Consider the following 24,688-nt stretch of genomic DNA (forward strand, 5'->3'; position numbering starts at 1 on the left):
GTTATGGAACTGTATAGAGCTGTTCCAATTAACAGAATTTGCATTTTGTACATTTGAGATATTTAATGTAGTGATGCTTTCAGCAGGCAGAATTCTCAAGGAGCATCTTGTTTGAGAGGATATTGGACAGGACTGTTTGTAGCTGTTGGAACTACTTTTAAAAAGTGTTGTTGTGTGTATGTGTGTTGACCGACACAGCCATTCAAACAGAGGATCCTTTTATGTGTGCTGCATCCAAAAGCTACCATAGATTTTACAGTCGAGTGATCACTTAGCAGGAGGCTGGCCTATGATTTGCAAGGTATAGTCTATGTGTTTCCCAGGATGCACAAGGGTTATTTTCTTGGATGCCTCCAGCTCATGTTTGCAGTCGCTTACAAGATGAATGGGTTAGGCACTAAGCTGCCAAGATGTTTTGTGGAGCAATGCAAAACAATTGCCCTCTTCTCTGTGTGATCCTAAGCTGAAAAATTCACTGTGTAAACATTTGGGCCAGCAGTCGTTAAATGAGATTGTAAGCTTTACATTGATGTCAGAGGTAAATAGAAAATCATTTCTTAATACAAACATTCCAAGATCTGGGAGTCGCCTAGTAACTTCCTTTAAGAGGAATTTCCTTTCTTCTAGGGTGATTGAATGCCATGTACGTGTCATTGTTAAGTCCCAGAAAGAGAGAGAGAGAGAGAGAGAGAGAGAGAGAGAGAGAGAGAGAGAGAGCAGATAAGAGTATTCAACACACAAAATCATATATAGGGGGGAAACATATGTCCTGTATTGCTGAACATATTTCTGTATGGCCGTGTTTCCATATGAATGTTTTTTTATCATCCATCATAGCTCAGTCAGTAGAGCATGAGACTGTTAGTCTCAGAGTTGTGGGCTTGAGCCTCACATTAGGCAAAACATCCCTAAATTGCAGGGGTTGGACTAGATGACTCTTGGGGGTCCCTTCCAATTTTCCAATTCTATGATTCTTTGTCCCATAGAAGTTTACAGTTTAGTCAAGAATTTGCAGTATTAAGAAATGGACTTTCACAAGGACTTTCAGAGTCATTCAGTCCTTTTTCTGATCAGGCCTTTTGCTGTTAATTAAATATTATACCTTTTGGTGGTGGTGGAATGTTTTGATTTATTTAAAAAAACAGAATTATGATAATTTTAATAATAATAATAAAGTAACTTCTGATATCATATAATTTTGTATATACACAACTGTATGAAATTTTGCCTATTACACACATTTTTGCACAGCAATTTTCTCCAATATAACACTTCTTATGTTAATTTTGCTAATATATTTACACTTTACTGTAGTATCTGCATTGTTGTGCACATTACTTTGCAGGGAACTGCCTTGCAAAATTTGGAAAATTGTGAATTTTGAAGGATGGCTGTGTTTCAGATGGCACAGAAAGTGCAAATTAGGCAGGTTCACCTTTAAATGAGAACTGAATTGAATTTCTTCCCCCATCCCTACATCTCATACCTGTTTACTAAAGAAAAGAAACAGGCATGCAAAGACCAAGCAAGTGATTCTCACTTCTCAAAATCATTTTCAAGATTACTTCCTGCGTCTTTTGCAACAAGGGTGTTTCCGTTTTTGCAAGGCAAAAAACTAGTCTGCCTGAATTTACAGGGTGGCTCATGTGTTCAACTCATAATATTACCGTTAAAACAAAGGGCTTTCAAGCACTTTAAACTGTACTTTGTAGGAGGACCCTCGTCCCTGCAGTGCAAACTAGTTTCATAGAATCATAGGATCTTCGAGTTGGAATGAACCCCAGGGGTCATCTCGCTCAACCCCCTGCAATGCAGGGATCCAAGCTGAAACATCCATGACAGATGATCATCCAACCTCTGCTTAAAAACCTCCAAGAAAGGAGAGTCCACTACCACCCAACTCCCTCAGTCGTTCCATCTAAGGCTTGGTTTTCAGAACTTGTATCATCTTGGCCACCCTCCTCTGCACACGTTGCGGCTTGGATGCAGCTCATCTGAATTCATATAAAGTAGCCAGGTGTTCCCTTACCACTCTTTCCTCATCTTGTGCTGCAACTTCATCCTTACATTATTTATTCTGCTATCACCAGGTTGGGCACTGATTCCTTTTGGGTGAAGACAGAGGCAAAGTAAGTGTTGAATATTTCCACCCTCTGTCACCAAATAGCATTTCTCTGTCTTCTCCACATAGAGGACCTATTACTTGCTTGTTCTTCCCCTTGCTTCAAGCTTACCCAATAAATCTTTTTTTTTTTAACCTCTCTTGCAATCCTGAGCTCATTCTGAGCTTTAGCCAGCTGATTACTTACTTGTGATTTCCCCTTTCTTCCATTTCTTATACATGCCCTTTGTAACTCTCAGCTCATCTGTAAGCTCCTTATGCAGCCACACTGGTTTCCATTTTTCTTTCTTGTGGGAATTGTCTGCATTTGGGCCTTCAGTATTTCTCCTTTTATAAACCCCCATCTTCTCTTTGAGTAATTTTGACCATGGGACCTCGCTCAGTAGCTCCTTAAGCTTTTTGAAATTGGCCTTCTTAAAGTCCAGAGTGCATGTCCAACTACACTCAGCTTTTCCTTGCCTCTGAATCATGAAACCCAGGAGAACATGATCACTTCCTCCCAAGTTTCTGAGTACTTCCACATAACTGATCAGTTCCTCCCTATTGGTGAGGATCAGGTCCAAGATAGATGATCCCCTGGTTGTTTCTTCCACCCTCTGGGAAACGAGGCAATGGAGGAATTTGTCAGAGCTTACATTCTTGGCAGAGTTTGAGTCCTAACAGATATCGGGGAAGTTGAAGTCCCCTATGATTACTATTTCTCTCTTCTTTGAATGTTTGGTAATCTGCTCTAGGAAGGCATCATCCAAGTCTTCAGTCTGGCTTGGTGGTCTATAGCAGACATCCACAGTAAGGTCACTGTTTCTTCTCTCTCCTACAATTTTTACCCATATACTCTCAATCTGCTTTTCATGCTCCAGGTCATGGATTTCTTCACAAGTGTACACATCCTTTACATGTAATGCTACTCCTCCCTTCCTGTTTTGTCTATTTCTTTTTCTACATCCCAGTTATGAATCTTATCCCACCAGGTTTCAGTAATGCCTATCAGGTTGCATTTGCCATCCTGTACTAAAAGCGCTAATTCGTCTTGCTAGTTTCCCATACTGTGTGCATTTGTGTAGAGACAACTGAAGCCATGAGTCCTTCCCTCCAGCTGCTTCCTTCTTGTGGTTTCTTGCCCTTTAGTGGGTTTCTGGAGCATTACCTCAGTTTCCTGTGCACCAATCAAGCTGCTATCCCAAGTACCAGGTCTGTCATCGGTAATGTTTCCCTCCCTCTCAAGATCTAGTTTAAAGCTCTGCTGATCAGATTCATGAGACTCTTAGCAAACGCATATTTGCCAAAAACTGTGATATGCAGCCCATCTCTTGCCAGAAGTCCTTCCTCAAGGAAGTGGAGACCATGGTCCAAGAAGCCAAACCATTCCTGACACCACTACCTGTGCAGCCAGTTGTCGCCCTCCAGTATTTTCTTCTCTCTTCCTGGGCCACGACCTTGCACAGGAAGGAGTGATGAAAAGACCACCTGTGCCCCGAGGCTCTTCAGCTTCCTACCCAGAGTCTCATAATTCCATGCTACACATTGAAGGCTGTCTGTGGCGGTATTATTTGTATCCATATGAATCAGAAGGAAGGGGTAGTGGTCAATGGGTTTTGTAAGACTTTATAAGACTTCTCTGTCATATTGTGAATCTTTGCACCTTTCACACCTTGGTGCCACCTTGGTGCATTCTAAGGCCATCAACTCCTGTGAACTGCCCTGAGATCTTTCGATGAAGAACTGTAAATAATAATAATAATAATAACAATAATAATAAAAATTAGTAATAGCAGCTCCTCTGGCCCAGAATCAGTGTCCAAGGTGAGAGCATGGAAGTGATTTTGCAGCTCCAGTGACAAAGCGTGGTTTGTGACTTTCCTACTTCTGTGCGTCACATTCCTCCAGGGGTTTGTCTCTTGCAATGAGCTATCTTCCTGCTCCCTAGGGACATCCCACCTTTGCTGCCGTTCCAGCACAGTCCTCTCAGCTCTATTGAGAAACTCTGCGTCTTATCCTATAGCTCTGTGTGGCTTGGTGGGTCTCAAGTTGCTATACCTTCTCTTCCAGCAAGGCAACCAGCTTGCACTTTCTACAAGTGAAATAAACCATATAATATCATAATGAATCTCTCCACTGAGCAGTTACTTTCCTTTTCCTTTCTCTGACTGTGAGAAAGTTCAGAGTGTGATTCCTTGGCTCATCCCTTGAGGTATTCTGAGGGCACCAGCACAACAGAGCCATTCAGGTGGACTAGCACGTTCTGAATGTGTCAAGTGCAGAAATCTCTGTGTGATAAGAGAGCAGTGGATCGTTTCTGCTCTTCCTGTGCAGTGAAATACTTTGACACACAGACATAACAGTTGGGCTTTGTTATCAGAAGAATGTCGAAAGCAGCCCTGACATTCAGCAGTTGAAGAAGGAGCAAAAAGGGTTTTCTTGTGTGTGTGTGTTTCTTGTGGCTGATTAGCTCTTTTCCCTGTGTAAAGGTCAGAGGGGGCAGGGTTTCTGTTGAGGCAGGGGATTAGCTGTGGGAGGAGCTTATCAGAGTTTGTAGGGCAGCAGTTGAAGAAGGAGCAAAAAGGGTTTTCTTGTGTGTGTGTGTGTGTTTCTTGTGGCTGATTAGCTCTTTTCCCTGTGTAAAGGTCAGAGGGGGCAGGGTTTCTGTTGAGGCAGGGGATTAGCTGTGGGAGGAGCTTATCAGAGTTTGTAGGGCAGCGGCGCACGCCTAGCGGCGCGCGCAGTTATATCCATCTTTTAGATTTAGGGGAGCTAGTCTCAAACGTTTGTTGGGGGAGACCTAGGTTTTTTTTGTGGGCGAAGTTATTTGTCCTGTCTTCAAGCTTTTTATGATGGAGGACCTCTGTAGCCACCCCCAACAACACGATCTCAAGATGGAAGGGGAGGGAACAGCTGCAGTCGCCTGCGATTCCTGCACAATGTTTGCCATCTTGCCAAAGGTTGCAGGCAGCTTCACCTGCAGCAATTGCATGTTGATTGCCCTTTTAAAAGACAAAGTCCAGCAACTGGAGGAACGTGTAGCTACGCTCCAAAGAATTAGAGAGCTGGAGCTCTTCTTGGAAGCAACAGAGCACACCGTCCCCACCAAGGAGGAGACAGGGGACTCCCCTGAGAAGGAGGCTAGTTCATCAACACAGGAGCCAGATATATGGAGAAACGTGACTCAAAGAAGTAGGAGGCCCAGGGTTCACTCTGATTGTTTAGAAATACACAATCGCTTTGAGGTCCTCTCCCCTAGCATGGAAGACGAAGAGCAGACTCCATTTGAGGATCTCTCCCTCATTACAGTCGATCAGGTATATGAAGACGAGCAGCAAAGTCAGTCCTCAGGGAATGTGCAGGCGACCTTGGAACGGACAGCTCACGGAAGAACCCCGACCAAACCTAAGAGGAGGCGTGTAGTGGTGATAGGGGATTCCCTACTGAGGGGAACAGAAGCAGTGATCTGTGGGCCTGACAAGATGTCTCGGGAAGTGTGCTGTCTCCCCGGGGCTAAGATCCAAGATGTAACTGAACGACTGCAAGGAATCATAAAACCCACTGACAAATACCCCTTCCTCTTGGTTCATGTGGGAACCAATGACACTGCAAGCAATAGCCTCCAGAAGATCAAAAGAGACTACGAGGCTCTCGGCAGGAAATTGAAGCAACTAAATGCACAAATTGTCATCTCGTCTGTCCTCCCAGTTGAACGACGTGGCCCAGGGAGAGAGGGGAAAATAGTGGAAGTGAACAGCTGGCTTCGCAAATGGTGTAAACAGGAACGGTTTGGATTCTTAGATCACGGACTGCAGTTTCTTGAAGATGGACTTCTGGCAAGTGATGGGCTGCACCTCACAACGGTTGGGAGGAATGTTTTTGCCAAAAATCTCAGAAACCTCATCAGGAGGGCTTTAAACTGACTAATGTGGGGGAGGGAGACAGTGCTCCTGAAGGTAGGAGTCTATCAATTAATGAAGATGATCATCCAAATGTCATAGACCAAATGGAGCAAACAGCACGCGGACCTAGTGGTGGGAGGAAAAAATCCTTAAATAAGAGACACGGGGGAATGATTAATGGACTTCAATGTCTGTACACTAATGCGCAAAGCATGGGAAATAAACAAGATGAGCTTGAGCTCTTGGTACAGCAAACTAAATATGACATAATAGGCATCACTGAAACCTGGTGGGATAAGTCCCACGATTGGAATGTAATAATGGGGGGATACAATCTATTTCAGAGAAACAGACCAGACAAGAAAGGAGGAGGAGTGGCGTTATATGTCAGGGATGTGTATACCTGTGAAGAGATCCAAGATTTAGAACCTCAAAGCCAAAGTGAGAGCATTTGGGTCAAAATTAAGGGAGAGAAGAATAACAGAGACCTCATTGTGGGAGTTTACTATAGATCCCCAAGCCAAACGGAGGACATAGATGATGCCTTCCTGGAACAGATGGCCAAGCATGCAAAAGGAAGGGAGATAGTAGTAATGGGGGACTTCAATTACCCGGATATTTGTTGGGCGTCAAACTCAGCCAAGAGCATAAGGTCAAACAGATTCCTCACTGGCCTTGCAGACAACTTCATTGTCCAGAAAGTGGGAGAAGCAACAAGAGGAACAGCCATTTTAGATCTGGTCCTAACCAATGTTGATGACCTGGTTAGTGGGGTAGAAGTGGAAGGATCATTAGGCGCAAGTGATCATGCTCTTCTGAAGTTTACTATACAGCGGAAAGGAGCAGCCAAGCATACTAGGACTCAATTTCTTGACTTTAAGAAAGCCGACTTCATAAAACTTAGGGAAGTGCTGGGTGAGATCCCATGGACAGCAATACTAAAAGGAAAGGGAGTTCATGATGGCTGGGAGTTTGTTAAGAGGGAGATAGTAAAAGCACAACGTCAGGCAATACCAATGAGACGGAAACATGGAAGGTGCCTAAAGAAGCCAGGGTGGCTATCTAAAGAACTTTTAACTGAATTAAGATTAAAAAAGGATGTGTACAAAAAATGGAAAAGGGGGGAAACCACCAAAGAGGAATTCAAACAAATAGCCAGCACGTGTAGACACAAAGTCAGAAAAGCTAAAGCACAGAATGAACTCAGGCTTGCTAGAGAGGTTAAAAGCAACAAAAAAGGCTTTTATGGGTATGTTCGTAGCAAAAGGAAGAACAAAGAAACAGTGGGGTCACTCAGAGGAGAAGATGGTGAAATGCAAACAGGGGACACAGAAAGGGCTGAACTCCTCAATGCCTTCTTTGCCTCAGTCTTCTCCGATAAAGAAAACAATGCCCGACCTGAAGAATTTGGAGCAAATGATTCAGCAAAGGAAACACAGCCCAGAATAACTAAGGAGACAGTACAAGAATATTTGGCTAGTTTAGATGTATTCAAGTCTCCAGGGCCAGATGAACTGCATCCAAGAGTATTAAAAGAACTGGCAGATGTGATCTCAGAACCACTGGCAGTCATCTTCGAGAAATCCTGGAGAACAGGCGAAGTCCCGGCAGACTGGAGGAGGGCAAATGTTGTCCCTATTTTCAAAAAGGGGAAAAGAGAGGACCCAAATAATTACCGCCCAGTCAGTCTGACATCAATAGCAGGGAAGATTCTGGAGCAGATCATTAAGCAAACAGTCTGTGAGCACCTAGAAAGGAATGCTGTGATCACCAATAGTCAGCATGGATTTCTGAAAAATAAGTCATGTCAGACTAACCTGATCTCATTTTTTGACAGAATTACAAGCCTGGTAGATGAAGGGAACTCAGTGGATATAGCCTACCTTGATTTCAGCAAGGCATTTGACAAGGTGCCCCATGATATTCTTGTAAAGAAGCTGGTAAAATGCGGTCTTGACTCTGCTACCACTCAGTGGATTTGTAACTGGCTGACTGACCGAACCCAAAGGGTGCTCATCAATGGTTCCTCTTCATCCTGGAGAAGAGTGACTAGTGGGGTGCCACAGGGTTCTGTCTTGGGCCCGGTCTTATTTAACATCTTTATCAACGACTTGGATGATGGACTCAAGGGCATCCTGATCAAATTTGCAGATGACACCAAACTGGGAGGGGTGGCTAACACCCCAGAGGACAGGATCACACTTCAAAACGACCTTGACAGATTAGAGAACTGGGCCAAAACAAACAAGATGAATTTTAACAGGGAGAAATGTAAAGTATTGCACTTGGGCAAAAAAAATGAGAGGCACAAATACAAGATGGGGGACACCTGGCTTGAGAGCAGTACATGTGAAAAGGATCTAGGAGTCTTGGTTGACCACAAACTTGACATGAGCCAACAGTGTGACGCGGCAGCTAAAAAAGCCAATGCAATTCTGGGCTGCATCAATAGGAGTATAGCATCTAGATCAAGGGAAGTAATAGTGCCACTGTATTCTGCTCTGGTCAGACCACACCTGGAGTACTGTGTCCAGTTCTGGGCACCACAATTCAAGAAGGACACTGACAAACTGGAACGTGTCCAGAGGAGGGCAACCAAAATGGTCAAAGGCCTGGAAACGATGCCTTATGAGGAACGGCTGAGGGAGCTGGGCATGTTTAGCCTGGAGAAGAGGAGGTTGAGGGGTGATATGATGGCCATGTTCAAATATATGAAGGGATGTCACATGGAGGAGGGGGAAAGGTTGTTTTCTGCTGCTCCAGAGAAGCGGACACGGAGCAATGGATCCAAACTACAAGAAAGAAGATTCCACCTAAACATTAGGAAGAACTTCCTGACAGTAAGAGCTGTTTGACAGTGGAATTTGCTGCCAAGGAGTGTGGTGGAGTCTCCTACTTTGGAGGTCTTTAAGCAGAGGCTTGACAACCATATGTCAGGAGTGCTCTGATGGTGTTTCCTGCTTGGCAGGGGGTTGGACTCGATGGCCCTTGTGGTCTCTTCCAACTCTATGATTCTATGATTCTATGATTCTATGATTCATTCCTTCATGAGCTCATAAACCAGCCAGGAAGTCAAGAAATGTTCTACTGCTGTAGATCTTCTCTTGTTTGGTAGCCTTTTTTCCTGCTGTGCAACATAATAAAATAGCAGTGATGTGTTAGTTTTATATACCTACGTTTATTTTTTGTAAGGGAGCATTTAAACATTTCACCACCACCGACCTGTGGTCTGAAGTCAATGTTGATTCATCATCAGAAACATCACTTTGCACTGCTAATTACGTACCTGTTTTCTAATGTGATCCAATGGCAACATCTTTCTGTGTTCTTGGTGGTATTACAGATCCTATAAAATATACTTGTGCATTATTTTAAAACATTATACATCACTGCTGATTATTGGTTCCTCTACCCCTGTTTTCCATCCAAACTTATTTAGCTGATAAGATGCCTCACTTTTCAGGTGCATGTAATCAAACCACCTCACCTTGTTCCTTCCAATCCAGATATACCACTATGCTTATAAGTTTTGTGTGAGCTTGCGTTCACATCTGAAACTAAGAGACATGAGTTCAAGTCATAGCCCAGCTACAGATTTTTTTTTGAAGTGCTTATGGCTCCTCAACAGTAAAGTAGGAATAATAGCAATTTACCACTTGGAAAAGGATATGTATCAAATTGGCCATTATCACAAGTGATAGTTGCTTGAAAATCCCAATGATAGTTGTCAGGGGAACTTGCAACTCAGGCCCCGCAGGGTCTTGATTTGGCCCATGAAGCCATTTTTCTTCCCAACGATGAACCTGCAAAAGAGGAATTGGTGACAGGACTTGAATTCAATGCCTTTTAAATTTGGAGGAAAATGCAAGCCCTGATGGGATTGGTTCCACATTGCAGGGCATTGTAGAGCATCTTTGTCTGATCTACCTCTCATGGTTGTTTTGAGATTAAACCTCCATTCCCTGACCTGAGCCCTTTGGAGGAAAAGTAGTATGCAAATGAATTATGGAACTAAATAATCAGGGCTGCAATGTGCTGTTAGTGAACTGCTAGTGCAGAAGTAACCAGCATTGCCCATAGGTTCTCTCTGGCTGTTCCCTTTTCTCCTCGCTCCCATCCCTTGCCTGCCTGCGTTCTCTAGATGAGTGGGTGCCCCTTAATGGCCATGCTGGCTGAGACTGGTGGGAGTTGAACTCCTAAACAGCTGGAAGGTACCAGGATGGAGATGGCTGCTCTGTGGACCTGGAAGTAGTCGAAGGCTAGATCCGTCCTCGCCTGACACACCCTTATCGCAGTACAGCCACAAAGACAATGAGGTAGCCACAGTGGGGTTGCCTTGTGCCTTCCCATTTAGGCAATGCAAGATCCCCTGGCCTCTTTCATGAACTCCTTTCTCACACAGGAGAAACCCCTCTTCTTGGGTCTGAGTCCGTGTGTGCCATTCAGTAACAGCTGTTAGGGCGAGTTACTCTGTTCTGTTTTCTCTGTCCAACCTTTTCTTTCTGCCATTGCCAGGGAGTGAGAATCCTTTGCTATGACAGCGTTTGGAGCCGTGCAGACTTCAGCACATTAACAGCAGCTTGTGGTATTTTGCCAAGCCTGTGCCTTAAGCATCCACTGAAACTTTCTTTCTTTCTTTGTCCTGTTTTCCTAGATGACAGAGGGCCGCCGGTGTCAAGTGCACCTTCTTGATGACAGGAAGCTGGAACTCCTTGTGCAGGTAATAAATTGCATCTGCAGTTTTGAATTCTTGCCACAGCACTCAGTTTTTGCTCCATACAGCAGAAGAGGTTTTTAATTTAATTAATGGAATCTCAGTTAGTCTGCTTCCTTATGGGTTTTGATCCTCTCTCATTTGACAAGCTAAGCAGGATCAGGATGGATCAGGATATGGGCAGGAGACCTAGAAGGTAAATCCCAAGATTCAGCAGCCAGAGGGTGCCTCTCATGCTCCCCCACTCCCAAAAAGGGGGGGTTTCCTATGTTTCAGTGCCATGGTAGAGTATCACTTTCAGGTGACAAACTGAAATAGTGACTAACCTCACAGAACTCCTTTTTGTGTGTGCCTGGCAGCATCACCCCTCACGTCCTGACCTAGTTCAGCTCCATCAGTGCCTCTGCAGCCCTTGCTGCTTGCTGTCTACTGGCAGACTAAAGCTTTAATGTCCTGAAGCTTCAGCGTTAAGTAGCTGCCATGCACTGCCTCTGAGATGACGGGGCTTCTGTGGGTGAGTGATGTGACCTACATATATGTTGGCCTCACGTCACGTTGAATTTATAGCATAGATGTTGAGGCACAAGCGGTTTATGGCAATGATAGAATGTCAAGCCAGCTTGATGGTTTGCTTACTATATTTACAGACATTTGTCCCCTGTACAAATTTTAAATTTTTAAAAAAATCAACAGCCTTTAAAACAAGCATATTACAAAATGAAGCCATTTTAAAATATTAAGACAATGAGTTACACACGCATGCACACAAAACAATAAAAAAGGTTAACAGGCCAAAGGCTTGTGAGAATAAAAAGAATTTTGTTACATTTTTCTAAAACCATAGATAGAAAGTCAGCATCTCAGGGAAAGGGGCTGGGTTAAAAGCTTTTCCGTGGCATGTCAGTTATCTATATGCAGATAATATTCTGGGTTAGAGGAGCTGGATTCAGTCATGGGGAGAGGAATGGGCTATTCACTCCTACCTCTCCCACTCACCATGCTGATGGTGAGAGGCGGAAGCGGGGTCTGGCCAGCTCCTTCTCCTGCTGCTGCTGCTGTGGATGGGCAGGAAGGTTGAAGCAGCCTCCTGCTGGTGGCAGGGCCCCGTGTGGGAGGCGGAGCTGCTGGCCATTGAAGCCGCCATGTTCAGCTCTTGCCCGGCTCCTCCCAATGTCCTGATGTCATGCACAGCGTTGCCCACCCACCCCCGTCCTTTGCATCAGGGACAGGCTGGCGGGAGTGGTTATGCATTTGGGGAATGTCTGGGGGAGGTGAATGAGTGAGTGGTTCTGAGGTGTTCAAAGGTGAGGAGAAACCAGGAGAAGCCAACGTCTGTACTCTGGAGGATGCAGTGCGCTGCCAGTCAGCAGTTCAGAGGTGGAAGCATATTTTGTCATCCAGCCAGACCCCTCGACAGGATGCCAGATTCTGTCATAAATTGGCAGCATCTAAGTGTAAGAGCTTTGCAGGCATTTATTACATTCAGCTTTCCCTCCCAGCCCATTTTGCTTTCAAAACAACCCTGTGAGCTGCTTTACACTATGACACTCTGACAATGTTGAGGTTTGGTAATTGTTCATTTACAATTTTTATACGATACTCAATACCAAAGATTGTGGGGGGATTATAGTAACAGCAAAACAGTAAAATACAACCACAAATAATAAAATATAAGTCAGAGAATAAAATCAACCCTTTGGCCCTCCATTTGTTGCTGAACTTCAACACCCATCAGTTCTAGCAAGCATGGTCAGTGGCCAGGAGTGATGGAGTTGCAGTTCAGCAACATCGAAAAGGCCTGAATCGGGCCCTTTCACCAGTTGCCATGCATTCACCTCATGATTAAAAATGTGAGCTTTGAGGTGAAAACTGTAAAGGTATGAGCTTGGGGGGGGGGAGCATGATTCTAAAGTGGCAAACCAAGCAGCAGGAGGCATGCCAACAACAAATGATTCCATCGCTGCGGGGCTGTAAAATCCAACAGCCTTGAGTAAGTCTCTTCATGGCAGCATTAGGACCTTTACTCCCTGCCCCATGGATCCCACCGCCTCTGCGCAGCAGCTCATCAGGTCATGTTGTGTAGTAAATAATTTGTTTCTTTGGTCAAAGCAAATTCCAGTTTATTACCCTGTCTAAACCTTCCATTATTGGGCAGGGTGATTCAGTGGGTGGTCACTGAACAACTCTAGGCGCGTGGAGGATGCGAACCATTTGGATCACTTTCAGTCAGGATTCAGGCCCCATTATGAGACTAAAACCACCATGGTTGTGCTGGTCAGTGGTCTCTGATGGACTAGGGACAGAGGTGAAAGCTGTTTCCTCCTTCTGCTGAATCTCAGCAGCTTTTGATATCATCAGTGATATCAATGGTCAACCATGGCATCCTTCTGGACTGTTTAGAGGAGTTGGGAATTGGGGCACTTCATGCAGTACTTCCGCTCCTTCCTCCTGGGCCGTGTCCAGAAAGGAATGGTGGGAGGTGGGTGTTTGGACCCCTGGACACTCACTTGTGGGGTGCCTCAGGGCTCTGTCTTCTCCCTCATGCTTTTTAACATCTATATGAAGCTGCTGGGAGAGATCATCAGGCAATTGTTTTTAAGATGGTTCAAAATGATATGCTGGAGGCATGTTTGCTTTTGTACACAGGTTTCCTTTGCCCTCCTGTCAGGTCAAAGAGGTCTTGTAGGGCTCTGAAGTGCTATTTAGGGGAAAAAACACATCAAAATCTATTTGACCAAAGATAATGTTAGGATGAGCGTTCAGCCCATGATCAAGGATGCCTGCATTGTATTAGGCCTAGTTCAGACACAACCAAGGGGTAGCCCACGAACCTCAACTGTCGCAGAATCTAACAACAACAACAACAACAACAATTTATTATTTATACCCCACCCATCTGGCCGGGTTTCCCCAGCCACTCTGGGCAGCTTCCAACAAAATATTAAAATACAATAGTCCGTCAAACATTAAAAGCTTCCCTAAACAGGGCTGCCTTCAGATGTCTACTAAAAGTCTGCTAGTTGTTGTTCTCTTTGACATCTGGTGGGAGGGCGTTCCACAGGGCGGGTGCCACTACCAAGAAGACCCTCTGCCTTGTTCCCTGTAACTTCTCGCAACGAGGGAACCGCCAGAAGGCCATCGGTGCTGGATCTCAGTGTCTGGGTGGAACGATGTGGGTGGAGACGCTCCTTCAGGTATACTGGACCGAGGTCGTTTAGGGCTTTAAAGGTCAGCACCAACACTTTGAATTGTGCCCGGAAACAACCGGGGTTGTGCAACAGATTTTGAAAGCACAGAGCTCCCATTAGATTTGGATATCACCCATTATGTTTCCAGACTTACATCTTTGTGTTATAGGCTTTGTGCTGTAGGCAGAGTTTCTGGCATATCTTACAAACAGTCCTGTTTTTTTTTCTTTGGCCAACAGTTTTTAGGAAGGGAGACTGTGCAGGAGGAAATAATAATAATAATAATTCTAGTTCTTTTTATTTGCAGAGCACAGAATATGAACATTACACATACACCTTAGCAGTCATTTTAACACTGGTAAGATAGACCAGTATTCCACCTGCATGGCACGGATACTGCAACATGGGAACATGCGTGCATCTAGTTCAGTATCCTCTACACTGATTGGCAGCAGCTCTCCAGGATTTCAGATGGGGAACACTGGTAGCCCCACCTGGAGATGCCAGGGATTGAGCCTGGAACCTTCTGCATGCAAAGCAGATTTGGTACCTTAGAGCTACAGCCGAGGGATAGTGAAAGGTTCTTATACGATTAAACAGTAAAGTTGAACTGGGGGTTTATGACGCTGTTGTGCACTAGGCTGCTTTAGCTGCCACGAAGTCTCTAAAGGGTTAATCAGAAGGTTTAGAAAATGGCTTTTTAAAGAAAACACTGCTCTGTGCAGCTAGAAACAGGAAATGAAACACAGGCACTTTAATTACTCTGGCATTTTTGGGGTGAGCAGGGTTGCATGTTAGTCTCATTCTAGCAAAAGAGGAAGAAGATGAATAGGAGCCTTTTGAAAGTGATTTGAATCACAGGAAACGCATTTCAGGACCGCTTTGTGTTGTACAGATGGCTCAGCAAGGTTATTTCAAAACCAAAAGAGGCAGCAGAAAATAATCTGAAGAGTTTTTTTAAAAAATAAAAAAATAAAAAAATTAAGGAGGCATTTTTGATGTTCACGATCTTTATGTCAATACTGTACTGTACTTTATAGGCTAGTTTGACTGAAGAGCAGGGTTTTTTAATTATTATTATTTTTAATAATTTTTATTAGATTTTCCACAATTATAACACAAACCACAAAGCAAAATGATACACAAAAACAGAAAAAGAAAAAGAAAAAAGGGAACAATAAACAGATAAATAATAACAACAATCTTAATTCTTCACAAATCCAACCTTTTAAACATCTTGGTTGACTTCCTCAAATCCCTCCCTTCTGAGTTTCCTTGTAATTAAAAGTAACAGCTTTCCAATATCATTATTAAACTAAAACAATTTCCAATTATAGTCCATCTTATTCACTTTTCTTAACATTCTAAATCCCATTTATTTAATTATAACTTAGTTTAATCCTAGGCCTATTTGTTTCTAATTTTTTATCTTACAATATTTATTCAAATAGTCCTTAAATTTCCTCCAGTCCTCTTGAAACTCCTCTTCTTTCTGGTCGCGGATTCTTCCAGTCAGGTCAGCTAGCTCCGAAAAGTCCATCATCTTCATCTGCCAATCTTCCACTGTTGGTAGTTCTTGTGTTTTCCAATTTTTTGCAAGTAATATTCGGGCGGCCGTTGTGGCATACAAAAATAATTTAACATCTTTCTTGGGCAATTCTGAACCTGTTATTCCAAGAAGAAAGGTCTCTGGTTTCTTAATAAATGTATATTTCAACATTTTTTTCAATTCATTATAAATCTTCTCCCAGGAGTCTTTCATGTTGGGACAAGTCCACCACATATGGAAAAAAGTACCTTCTTTTTCTTTACAATTCCAACAAAGGTTATCACTATTGTGATAAATCTTTGCTAGTTTTACAGGGGTCAAGTACCATCTATACATCATCTTCATAATATTTTCCTTTAACATCGTACATGCAGCAAACTTAACCTCTTTCCTCCATAGCCTCTCCCAATCCTCCATCATTATGTTATGTCCCACATCTCTTGCCCAATCAATCATAACCGATTTAACTTGTTCATCCTTAGTATGCCACTCCAACAACAAATAATACATTTTAGACATATTCTTATCATTAGTATCTAACAACTCCGTTTCCAATTTGGTTTTTTCTGTTGCAAAACCATTTCTCTTATCCATCTTATATAATTCATTAATTTGATAATATTGCAACCAATTCATTCTATCTTTAATTTGTTCAAATGGTTTTAATTTAAAACCTTCCTGATCCTCTAACAACAAATCTGAGTACCTCAACCATTTGTTTTCCATATTTAATTTTTGGGGGGCCTGTGCTTCCATTGGCAAAATCCATTTTGGTGTTTTTCTTACTAAGAGATCTTTATATCTAGTCCATACATTGTATAACGCCTTTCTAATTACATGATTCTTAAAACCACTGTGGGCCTTTATCTTGTCATACCATAGATATGCATGCCATCCAAATCGATTATCCAGTCCCTCCAAATCTAACACATCATCATTCTCTAATTGAATCCAATCCTTGATCCAGCAGAAGGCAGCAGCTTCAAAGTATACCTTCACGTCTGGTAGGGAAAAAACCCCTCTTTCTTTTATATCTGTAAGTAATTTATATTTAATTCTAGGGTTTTTCCCCTGCCAGATAAATTTGGACAATGCCTTCTGCCATTCTTTAAAACATTTAACATTTTCAATGATTGGTAGACCTTGAAATAAAAACAACATCTTCAGCAATACATTCATCTTAACCAACAATATTCGGCCCATCAATGAAAGTTTTAGGTTTGACCATATCTCAAGATCTCTCTTGATTTCATTCCATAATTTTTCATAGTTATCTTTATAGAGATTCAAATTCTTTACCGATAAATTCACACCCAAATATTTAACTTTTTTCACAGAAACAAGGCCTGTCCTTTCAAAAAGGGTTTTTCTTTCCTCATTATCTAATTTCCCCCCCTAAAACTTTGGTTTTGCTCTTGTTTAATTTAAATCCTGCCACCTGTCCAAACTCTTGAATCAGCTCCAGTGCTTTTACTGCACTGGTTTCTGGATCTTGTAAAGTTAAAACCAAGTCATCAGCAAAGGCTTTTAATTTATATTGCTTGGATCCTACTACAATGCCTTTAACCTCCTCCTCTTTCGTCAACATGTTTAGCAAAACCTCCAGAACAGAAATAAATAGCAGAGGGGGAAACGGGCACCCTTGCCTGGTTCCTTTCTCAATTCTGATTTCCTCTGAGACCACATTATTAACTATGATTTTTGCTTATTGCTCAAAATAGATCACATTAATACCATTTAAAAATTCCTGGCCAACCTCAATTCTTTCTAGGTTTTTCATTATAAATAACCAAGAAACATTATCAAAGGCCTTTTCAGCATCAATAAACATTAACATTGCTTTGCAATTTCTTTTCGCTTCCAACCTTTCTAATATATCAATTATATTTCTAATGTTATTTTTCATATGTCTCCCAGGCAGAAATCCTGCCTGGTCCTTATGTATATAATCTGATAGAACCTTTTTTAATCTATTGGCCAAAATATCTGCAAAGATTTTATAGTCCACATTAAGTAATGAGATTGGTCTATAGTTTTTTACATCAGATCTATCTGGATCTGTTTTTGGGATCAGAGTAATAAATGCATCTTTCCAGGTTTCGGGAGCTTTGTCCCCTCTTAGAATCTTATTGCACACATCTGCCAATGGTTGAATTAACCAATCTTTCAATATTTTATAGTATTTTGCAGAAAGACCATCTGGTTCCGGGGCTTTGCCTAACTGCATCTTATTTATTGCCATCTCAACCTCCTGTCTTGTAATCATGCCATTTAGTAGGAACCTTTTATCCTCGGGAATTTTCTGCATTTCGTTTGCCTCAAGAAATTGCTCAATTTTATCCTTATCTTCTTTACCTTTTTTATACAGCTGTTTAAAGTATTTCTGAAAACATTTTCTTATATCTGCAGGGTTTTCCATTGATTTTCCATCAGATACAATATTTGTAATAGTACTTTGCTTCTGTCTCTTTTTTAATTGCCAAGCCAACAATTTCCCACATTTATTTGCAGATTCAAAATTTCTCTGTTTCATCATTTTAATTTTCCATTCTATTTCCTGGTTAATAATTTGAGAAAATTGGATCTGCAATGCTTTAATTTCTTTTGGAATCTGTTGCTCTTTGGCATTGATCTTAAACTCTTCTCTTTGTCTTTTATTTGAGACAGAATTTTCTCTTCTTTCGCATTCTGTATTGAAGAGCAGGTTTGGATGATGACACACCATAATTTATAGAGTGTTTGTACCTCACTCTTCAGGCCGAAAGTCTCCCAGAAGAACTTAAATACAACAAATTAAAATGGGGGGTGGGCAGCATCAGGGCCAGTGACCAAACGCGACCCCAAGGCCAGTTTTCCCTTTTGCAAATTTCCTTTTATTCACGATCAGCTGCATGCAGTTTTCTGACTGTGCTGGACTATGAATTTATCTGAACTCATCTGAGCTTGCCCTTGGAAAGTCTTCTTCAAAAACCATGTGTTGCCTTGACACCAGAGCTCAGGCATGGGAAAGAGAAATCATGACTATTAGTGCACTTAGAAATTTATATGGAAGAATTATCCAAAAACTGGAAGGTGTTTATAGACCTGGGAGCAGAATAAAGAAGTATGAAAAATGTATCTTTTCAAATTGACTGAGGTCCAAATAATGAATGAAATTTTTAGCATCTAGCAAAACCAAATTTCCTCATGTCACCCTAATTTGTGAAATAAGAACTGTGAAATGGGAAGGGAAAAATTAAACTGATATATTTATTACTCCCCCCCTTTATATTTTTGCATATGTTGATAACCGTTCATCATGTTCCTTGAACATCTATACAGCATATACCATTGAGGGCCAAACTACATGTTAAATTAATTAATTAAATTTGGTGCCGTTTTTTAAATAGCAACCACAGGGGCCCTGAACAGGATTGGGGCTGCAGCATACACAGAGGAGTTGTAAAAACAAGCCCATGCCTTTCCCAGCTACCATTTGCTTTAATAATTGCCAAAGGAACAATGCTTTAAAAACAACAACAACGAATGGGATTGGAGATTTATTGATGACATTACAGAGAACCCGACCAATCAGCACAGTTTACAACCAAATTTTGTTTCAAATGTGCAGGGCCATTAATTTTTTTCAGAGTTTGACCCACCCAGGGGTGCAGTATGTTTGAGTGGAATTCCACCTCCCAAGTACTAAAGTCACAAGTGACATTTGAGCTGAATGCAGAGGGAGCCCTTCCCGGGGGGGGGGGGGTTGCTGCCCAAAAAATATTGTATTTGCCTTTAGCCTTATTCTGCACATTTGTTGTTTTTGCTTGGTGACCTTTTTGTGCAGTGACTAGGTTTTTTTCCCCCATTCATTCATTTTTTTTTCTTGAAAAGCAGCAAACTGTTTCTTTTTGGGATCTCCACCCCTGCCTCTCGTATTCTTTTTGTTCCTGCTGGATTCGCATTTTGTTTGCAACAGTGTGTTTTTAAGGAAAATGTTTGACTGTGTTCTCTTAATCATTTCCAGACAGTGAATTTATTCAAATCATTCCTCTGCTTTGGACTCATTTTTGCATTAGGTTTTGTTTTTGTTTTTTTGCATTGTTTCTGTGTTTCCATTCCCATTAGGCCTTTGCACATGAAAGGCTTGTCTAGCAACCAAGTTTTTCTTCTCTTTATCTTCATGGTATTGCATAAGTGGTTTTTCATTTCTTTTCAAGTCAGCTTTATAAAACCTTTGTAAACATGCGCATCCCCTCCAACATTTCTCTGATGAAAACAGGGACATCCTATTCAACAACAACAATTTTATTATTTATAACCTGCCCATTTTAATGGGTTGCCCCAGCCACTCAAGGTGGCTTCCGACATATATAAAAACATAATAAAACATTAAACATTTGAAAACTTCCCAGCCTGGCCTCTCTCTCCTCTGCACCTGTTCTCTCTCTCTGCAGCGTCTCCTGCCAGAGACTCTTGTCTCCTGGCTGCACAGTCTCCCCCAGTTCACTGGTCCCTCCTTCCAAGTCAATCTCCAACCTCCTTCTCCCGATGCCCACTCATCTGCACTGAGCCAGCGCTCCTCAGTGTCCAGTCAGTCCCTGACACCTGTCTCTCAAGTTGTAGGAAATTTGGGGGAGGGAGCAGCATTAGTGCTCCCCAAAAGCAAACATCTCCTGGGAGCCTCTTAGGCAAGCGCCATAACCTCAGACTTACGTCTCTCAGCTCATCACGTGGGTCAGTGCTGTAGGGCAGTGTTTCCCAACCTTTTTTGGGCAAAGGCACACTTGTTTCATGAAAAAAATCTTGAGGCACACCACCATTACAGCCCCGTGACGTCAGCGCGCAGCGTCACGCCGGGAGGGACATGAATTGCTAGCAAATTACATAATCACCTCCATGAGGGCTGGCTCATCTTCTCCGAAGGCAGAACCCCATTAATTAACAGCACAGACTCACACCATAGCCAAGACGAGGGGGGAAAACCTCAGTCATGCACAGTCATGCACATGTGGGGGCTAAATGAGGACGAAGACCGGGCAGAGAGCAGGGTTCAAATCACCCCACCTGGCCAGGACAATCCCTGGGTGCTCCCTTGGGCCACTCGCCTGACCCACCTCGCAGGGCTGTTGTTGCGAGGATAACACGGGGAGAACCACGCGTGCCCCCGGGAGCTCCTTGGAGGAGAAAGCGGGCGATGGATGCAATGCACGAAATATATGAGAGGCGACCAGGTTTTGCAGGTGAGGGGCCCCCGCCAGCCTCCGCTTCCAACACCCGGCGCAACGACGCCGAAGTTTCCCCCCGGGCTCGGCTCGGGGAGCAGCGCTGCTCCCCCCCGGCTCCCCTTCGCCCTCCCGGCTCTCTCTGCCGCCCACTGGGGACCCCCCTCACCTGCCAAGTCCGGAGCGCCGGTGGAAGTTGCATGCATGCATGCAGGGCGCCGCATTGCCATTGCATTGCACTGCACTCCATGCAACGCCTGCACGCACGCATTGCCTTGCACGCACGCCAAGGGGTCTCCCTGCAGTCCGATGCGTCCCCTCCGGCGCGGATGCAGCATTGCAAAAATAAACCCCCCCCCGACGCAGCCCTACCTGGGGGGCAGCCTCCGCCTCCGCCGCTCCTCCTCTGCGGGGATCCCCGGGCTCCATCCTGCCGCCCGATCTCCGTGGGGGCGCAGGCAGGCTGCGCGGGGTCTGCGCGGAAGAGCCCCTGCCCGCCCGGCCGCCGCCGCTGTGCTCATTCCATGGCCGGGAGAAGAGCGCTTCAAACAAAACGCCCGGCCCGCCAGGCCACGCTGGGAAACGTAGCTTGTGCACCCCGCGCGGGCGCGGAGCCCAAGGGCAAGGGGACTACGGATCCCGGCAGCCCCCGCGCCGGGGACGGAGGGGGAGAGGCCGGGTGCAGGGATGGAGGGACGGGTGGGCGAGCGAGTGAGTGAGTGGCAGCCGCCAAGCCTTGGCCGAGAGCCAGGAAGGGCCTCCCCGGAGGAGGAGGAGGAGGAGGGAGGCGCAGAGCGGGAGGGAGGGAGGGAACCCCAGGGGTCATCTAGTGACGGCGCCCCAATCGAAAATTTGACTTTTAAAAAAAAATCTTTTGAATTTTTTAATTTTTGCACACCAGGCAACATCTCGCGGCACACTAGTGTGCCGCGGAACAGTGGTTGGGAAACACTGCTGTAGGGCAGTGATCACCAGCTGACAAATGCCCTCTAAGGAAGCATCTTCAGCTGTTGTATTAACGAAAGGTAAGAGAAGAGGGCCATCTCCACACTTGATTGCTGTAAATAAATGAATATTGCTAAAATGGGAAGTGGCTGATATAGATAATCAAATGGGGGGGGGCATTTCTTTTTGAAAGGCAAAACAGTTATATTCATCCAAGCAAAATTGACTGAGTAATGTGTAAAAGTAGAAGCATAGAGTCGCCATGAGCTGGCTATAACATATTTTGGGGTGGAGAATATGGCGGAGAATGCTGTGCCTAGTGACAAACCAGGCAAAGAATCTTTGTGCGCACAAAGGTCATTTCAGTCAGATAGCTCCAGGGAAATGAATGCCACAGCTAAGAAATGCAATGTTGAAAACTAATGAAACCCAGCAGGGCTAACCTGATTCATCCAGATTCCCTTGCTTAAAGTGCCGGTAGGAAAAGAACTTAAGGAGAAGAAAGGAGGGGAGGAAGTAGCATCCCAGAGGAATGTGCCAGCTGCTCCATCGTTGACCTTGCGCCAGGGAAAATGTGCAATAAAGAGAACTTTTGATATTTCAGACAAGTAGAAATATTAACTAGAAGCAGAATATGTATTAGTTTATTTTAGTTTTACACTGCATCTCTTAAATATCCAGCCCATTCACTATTTGCAGTTCTCCTTGATCTTCCTAAGCATTTTCTGCCTGTCTGGTAGTGGTCATTGTTTCTCTAAGAAGGTCACACATCTCTCTAAGTCCGCCTGCCTTCGCTGCCTGAATCATTTGGCCAGCACGGCCATTCAAATGGTGTGCATGAACTGTGTCATGGGATCGATTATGTGAGGGCAGATCTTACCTGGGGGCCCCTATATATTATTTGAGTTGGCAGCCTTTGATCTTGGAGAGAATCCTCTAAACGTCTCAAAGGCAGTGATAGTCACCTATGTGTTTCTTAAAGCAGGGGTGAGTGGAAGGTAGATTGGGGTGTACTAGTAGATATCTAGGTGGCTTGCAGTAGATTGGTAAGGATTTCTGACTCCTAATTATTTATGACTGGCAGTAACAAAATGACTCCCCGCTGCCCTAAACTATATTGCCAAAATGTCAAAAGCTTGGAGTAGTGAGGAGTGGATCTTCGTGTAGAAGGATTGTGAGCTCTGTTCAGTTCTGGTACTCAAAACAAACTGCTGGGCTTGGAATTCTTTAATTCTAAGTGTGTGTCTTTTGCAGCAGACTCCAGTAACTGGATCTCAAGGTTAAGGAGAAGTGACATCTGGGGAACTCAGATCTCAGGCCTGTTTGCATGCTTGACAGCTAGCACACCTTGCATTAGAGTAGTGGTTGCAGTGGTTCTCAAAGGTGCACCACCTGGTGTGTCAGGAGAGGATGGCAAGTTTGGTGGGAAGATTCAAAGACAAAGAAACATTTATTCATTTCTGTGCAGTATAGTAGAGTATCAACATAACTTTTGGGGGGATATATAGCAGAAAAGAGTATCCATGCCTCTCTTCAAGAGCATTGGCTATTCTTCTACAGTTCTCCATGCCATATTGTTGTGAACAGGGATTTTCAACTCTAACAAATATAAAAGATCAGAAAAGAGAAAGGTTTATTTGTGATGAGGAGATGAGAGTTTGTTTGTCTTAAATTAGACCTAATATAAATGAAATTACCTGGCAAAAGCAAACTCATACCTCTCATTGAGTTTGTATACATAGTTAAGATACATAGGTAAAAGGCTGATTTTTTTGTTTGATGTTTCTGTTTGATGTTTTGGGAATGATTTATGGTCTTATGCAGCTGCATTATATGTTTCAAATGGGTGGGGTATAAATTATTATTATTATTATTATTATTATTATTATTATTTCTGGATGTCCCATGATAATATTATAAAGTGGATTATGTTCTATGTTATAACTCAAGCACTGTTAGGAGTTGTTTCTTTTTGTTTTCCAATGTATGTCTTACCAATAAAAAATTCAGTGTGGCACAAGCAAATTTTTATTCTGAAGCTGTGGCCCAGAGAAAAAAGTTTGAGAACCACTCCATTAGAGAAAGAGGCAAAGACTACAGCTCTTTACATGCCTGAAAATGAAGTTTCAAGGATGAATGCAGCCAATATCAGAACCCAGATGCCCATCCGACAGCCTGCATTTATGGCCTTAGAGCTGTTCCCACCATTCACAAGTCGTGCTTTTAATTATTTTTTTCATGTACATGTACTTCTTGGTTAAGCTGTATCAGGCAGAATATAATAAGCCACAAACAAAGACTCTGAGAGAACAAAGTAGTCCCACACACCTCCTAGTACTCCAAGAGATAAATGGCGATCCAAGAGCCCCAAGGAAATGAACCTGGAGAGATGCCAAGGCTGAGGCCAGATGCCCAGTCTGCCCCTGGCAAACACACTTCCTACGGAGAGTGTGGAGGTTTCACCTGCTATTTACTGTGTAGACTTTCTCTCAGTAAAAACAATATCTGAATTTATATGTGAATTTAGTGATAATCAGACCTAGTTACACTTAACTCCCCAATTCATGTTTTCACCATGTTGGATCTTTTGTAATTCCATTTTTAAAAAAACAGCTGAGTGTGAGAAGTGAAACACGGCAAATTGACTTGAAATGAAAGTGGAAATAGGATTTCAATATATACACTGTAGGTCTGCTATTACCAAGTGCTTTATAATGTAAAGCCATACATTATACTGGAAGTGCAGCTCTACAGAAAGACAAATGAAATTGGTATTAAGCAGCATGAGAGGTGAGTTTTCAGGCTGAGATACAAAACTTCTGTTCATAATGTGAAATAGTCACTCTTACTAGAAGAATTCCTATTTTGGGTGAAAATAGCAAGGTTGTCTGACAGTAACCTAATTAAAATGCTTGTAAAGTAAATAAACGACTATTCTGGATGCAGCCCTCATCCATTCACACAAATATATAGCTTTGCTTTTAAGCAGATACATGGTTGGCAGAGGTCGCCCTGGGTCCATTTTCTGGAGGGGGCGCAACCAGGTGCTCCCACAACAGGCTCTGGTGTGCAAGGAAGCCACCGA

At 43.3% G+C, this 24,688-nt stretch overlaps 1 protein-coding gene across 7 annotated transcripts in view; it reads left to right on the forward strand.

The window, feature by feature from the left end:
* The window catches only part of FRMD4A (FERM domain containing 4A), a 449,083-nt gene that overhangs the window by 268,140 nt on the left and 156,255 nt on the right, over positions 1 to 24,688 (forward strand). For all 7 annotated transcript variants that reach the window (XM_081210651.1, XM_081210652.1, XM_081210650.1 and 4 more), the window contains exon 2: positions 10,658 to 10,723. In XM_081210651.1, the coding sequence (XP_081066777.1) occupies positions 10,658 to 10,723 (66 nt within the window). The remainder of the gene's footprint in view (positions 1 to 10,657; positions 10,724 to 24,688) is intronic.

The sequence above is a fragment of the Podarcis bocagei genome, assembly GCF_964188305.1.
Source record: "Podarcis bocagei genome assembly, chromosome: 10".
Classification (NCBI taxonomy): Eukaryota; Metazoa; Chordata; class Lepidosauria; order Squamata; family Lacertidae; genus Podarcis; species Podarcis bocagei.